The sequence below is a fragment of the Alexandromys fortis genome, unplaced genomic scaffold (assembly GCF_014885135.2).
Source record: "Alexandromys fortis isolate MF-2015 unplaced genomic scaffold, M_Fortis_MF-2015_v1.1 scaffold_195, whole genome shotgun sequence".
NCBI lineage: Eukaryota > Metazoa > Chordata > Mammalia > Rodentia > Cricetidae > Alexandromys > Alexandromys fortis.
Window position 1 is genome coordinate 2,244,429 of NW_026068105.1, and position 3,175 is coordinate 2,247,603.

Below are 3,175 nucleotides of genomic sequence, written 5' to 3' on the forward strand. Positions count from 1 at the left end.
CAATTATTTACAAATCTTGAAATAACAATACTCAACTTCATATGGGAAAACAAAATCACAGGATAGCTAAAACAATCCCATATAATGAAAGAACTTCTGGGGATATCACTATACCTGATTTCAAGCTCTACCATAGAACTATGGTAATAAAAAATTCATGGTAATGGCATAAAAGCAGACAGGCTGATCAATGGAATCAAACTGAAGTCCCAGACAAAGGTACACACACCTACAGGCACCTGACTTTTTTTTTTTTTAACAAAGAATCCAGAAATATACACCAGGAAAAAGATGGAATCTTCAGTAAATGGTTCTGGTCAAATTGTTTGTCTGCAAGCAGAATAATGCAAAAAGGTCTGCATTTATTATCATCCTACACAAAACTCAACTACAAATTTATCAAAGACTTAAACATAAAACCAGATACCCTGAACCTGATAAAAGAGAAATTGCAGAATAGGTTTGAATTAATTGACACAAGACTTTGTGAAGGGGACAAAACACAGACACTAAGAAAAACAATTAATAAATGGGACCCCATGAAATTAAAAAGCTTCTGTAAGGCATACGACACCACCATTTGGAGAAAGTCAGAAGCTACTGAATGGGAAAAATTCTTTTTTTTAAAAGTAAAATACAACAAAATGTTTAATGAGCAAATTCTTATTAGCAAATATGAAACTGCCACAGAGAGGAGGAGCGGGACAGAGATAACGGGTTGGGGGTCAGGAAAAGGCTAAAGAATCAACTACTTAAGAAACCAGGGTGGAGAACTGGAAGGACCAAAAGCCAGAGGACAGGAGCTGTGGTCCTGCAAAGGGAGAGGGCAGGGCACTGAGGGCCAGACAACAAAATTCAAAATAGTTTGGCCATAAAATATAAACACGCTATGTTCCTACCATGGGGAAAGGGCCGAGGAAAAGGGTGTAAGGGATAAGAAGAGGCTGTTTGGAACGGGGCTGTGGGGGTCCTACCCGCCCTGCTGTGCACACAGTCCCCATCCCTGCCCCTTCCCTCTGTGTCTGTGTGGGTGCATGTGTCTATGTGGGCCTGTGTGCACTTGCCCAGTCCCCTTCCTGCCCTAGCCCCCCCACCCCCCACCCCCCGTAATTGCTGCCATTCCAGTTGCTGCCGGCTGTCATTCGGCTGTCACTCCTCTGCCCATCATCTTCAGAGGGGAGAAAGGAGGGGGGGACAGGTGGGGGTAAAGTCCCCAGCCAGCCCTGCCCCCACCCTCCCCCAGCCACCTCTACCAGAAGTCCCGGCGGTGGTAAGAATCAGGGTCACAGTATTTTGTGACTACCACTCTGTTGGCGAACTTGCGGCCGGTTAGGCCCTGCATGGCTTTCTGGCAGTCAAACATAGAGGTGAACTCCACAAAGATCTTTCCACAGCCAGGCACCTCGACACCATCCACGGGCCGGGGAATCTCAATGGACTTGACCAGCCCATACTTGCTGCACTCGTCTCGCACATCCTCTACAATCTCCTCGTACTCCTCATCATCCAACAACTCTTCAGGCAGCACCATGATCATGAGGCATAGGACCTCAGTCGGGTGACCGCCCATCTGCACCTGAGAGCTCATCAGGCCGGGCACTTGAAGGGTTACAGGTGTCTGATTGATGGTACTCAGCGTGGCATTCTTGGCTCCCACACTCGTCCTCTGGACAAGCAGCTTCTTGTCCCCTAGCTGCATCCCATTCAGCCCCGCAATGGCCTGATCTGTGACGTTGATGTCCACGTACTCACAGAAGGCATAGCCCTTGGAGAGCCCTGTGGCACTATCTTTGACCAAGTTGAAGGCCTTCAGAGGCCCAAAGGAGTCAGCAATTCTTTCACCTGGTCATCATTCAGGTAGTTGGGCAAGCCCCCGATGAACAGTTTGTGGGCAGAGTCTGGAACTACAGTGGACACAACGCCAGGCACATAAACAGAGGGGTTCTCTGACATGCCAGGCAGTGGCTGATAGTCATGAGGCCTTCGAATCTTCAATGACTGGCCCTGGAAGATGATGCCATCAAAGGCCATGGCCTGGGTCGTTTCATCCACTGAGCGGAACTCCAAAAAGGCAAAATTCTTGTCTTGATTAATCTGCACAGCCAAGACTGGGTTGCCAGGGGCCTGAGTCAATCCCCCCAAGCGCATCTGGGCGTTGAAGAAGTCCACTAGCTTCCTCAGTGATGCCAAATGGGATGTTGCCCACGTAGAGGCGTCTGGCCTGTCTGGTCATCTGACTCCCAACAACAGGCACGGGCGTTGGGGTCACAGCCAGACCATCAGGAGTCATAGTGGGGAGAAGGGTAGTGGCTGGAATCTGACCCGCAGCTTGCATGGCCTTGTACTGCATTGGGGTGATGTGCTCAAAGCCAGGTGGTGGCACGTCCCAGTATTTACGCTCCTTCTTCTTCTTCTCATGGCGAGGGGAACGACTTCGCCTTCGTCTGTCTCGGGAGCCACTGCGCTGGTCCCGGTTACTCCGATCTCGGCTCCGGCTCCTGCGCTTCCGGTCCCGGCTTCTAGAGAGGCTGTGGCTACGCTTCCGATGACGGTTCTCCTTGTCCCGTTCTTGTTTATTCTCGTTGAGCTGCCGCTCGAACTCGTCGAAGTCCGACATGCTTACGCGGCCGCATAGGGCCCTGTGCAGCTCTCGCCTCGCCTTGCCGCGCGCCCCATGGGAAAAATTCTTTACCAACTACACATTCAATAGAGGGTTAATATCTAAAATATATAAAGAAATAAAAAATCCTAGACTTCAGGAAAATACAGAACCCAATTTAAAATGGGGCAATGCGAAGCAGAGAGTAAGAATTCTCATTTATAAGAATAATTGAGAGTAGAAACTGGCATTGTTTGTTATATGGGAATATAATTTAATAATGTCTGTTAAAATGAAAGGCATATAAAGCCTGTAACTCATCAAATGTGCTCCTTGCTGTTAGAGGCATTACTGTTATTCAGCTCTACTCTCTTCGGCACACAATAAGATTATATATTTGTTGGTTCTCTTATTGTTAATTGAGACTGTATGTCTAGTTCTACATAATGAGTTAATCTTTGATAAGTGAGCAACTATGAATAGTTTCCTTTTCTTCCACCTTAGAAAATATCAATGCTTAATATACTGCAACAATTTTTATATTATTATTAAAAAAAACTTCTGGGTGATCACAAT

The 3,175-nt window shown here is 47.2% G+C and overlaps 1 protein-coding gene across 1 annotated transcript; it reads right to left on the reverse strand.

The window, feature by feature from the left end:
- Positions 1-630: 630 nt before the first annotated feature.
- LOC126489636 (splicing factor U2AF 65 kDa subunit-like) lies at positions 631-2,667 on the reverse strand. The gene is given in 3 exon segments (XM_050123996.1): positions 631-1,824; positions 1,827-2,170; positions 2,172-2,667. Coding segments are annotated over 3 exon segments (1,365 nt in total). The 5' UTR covers positions 2,618-2,667; the 3' UTR covers positions 631-1,249.
- Positions 2,668-3,175: the final 508 nt, after the last annotated feature.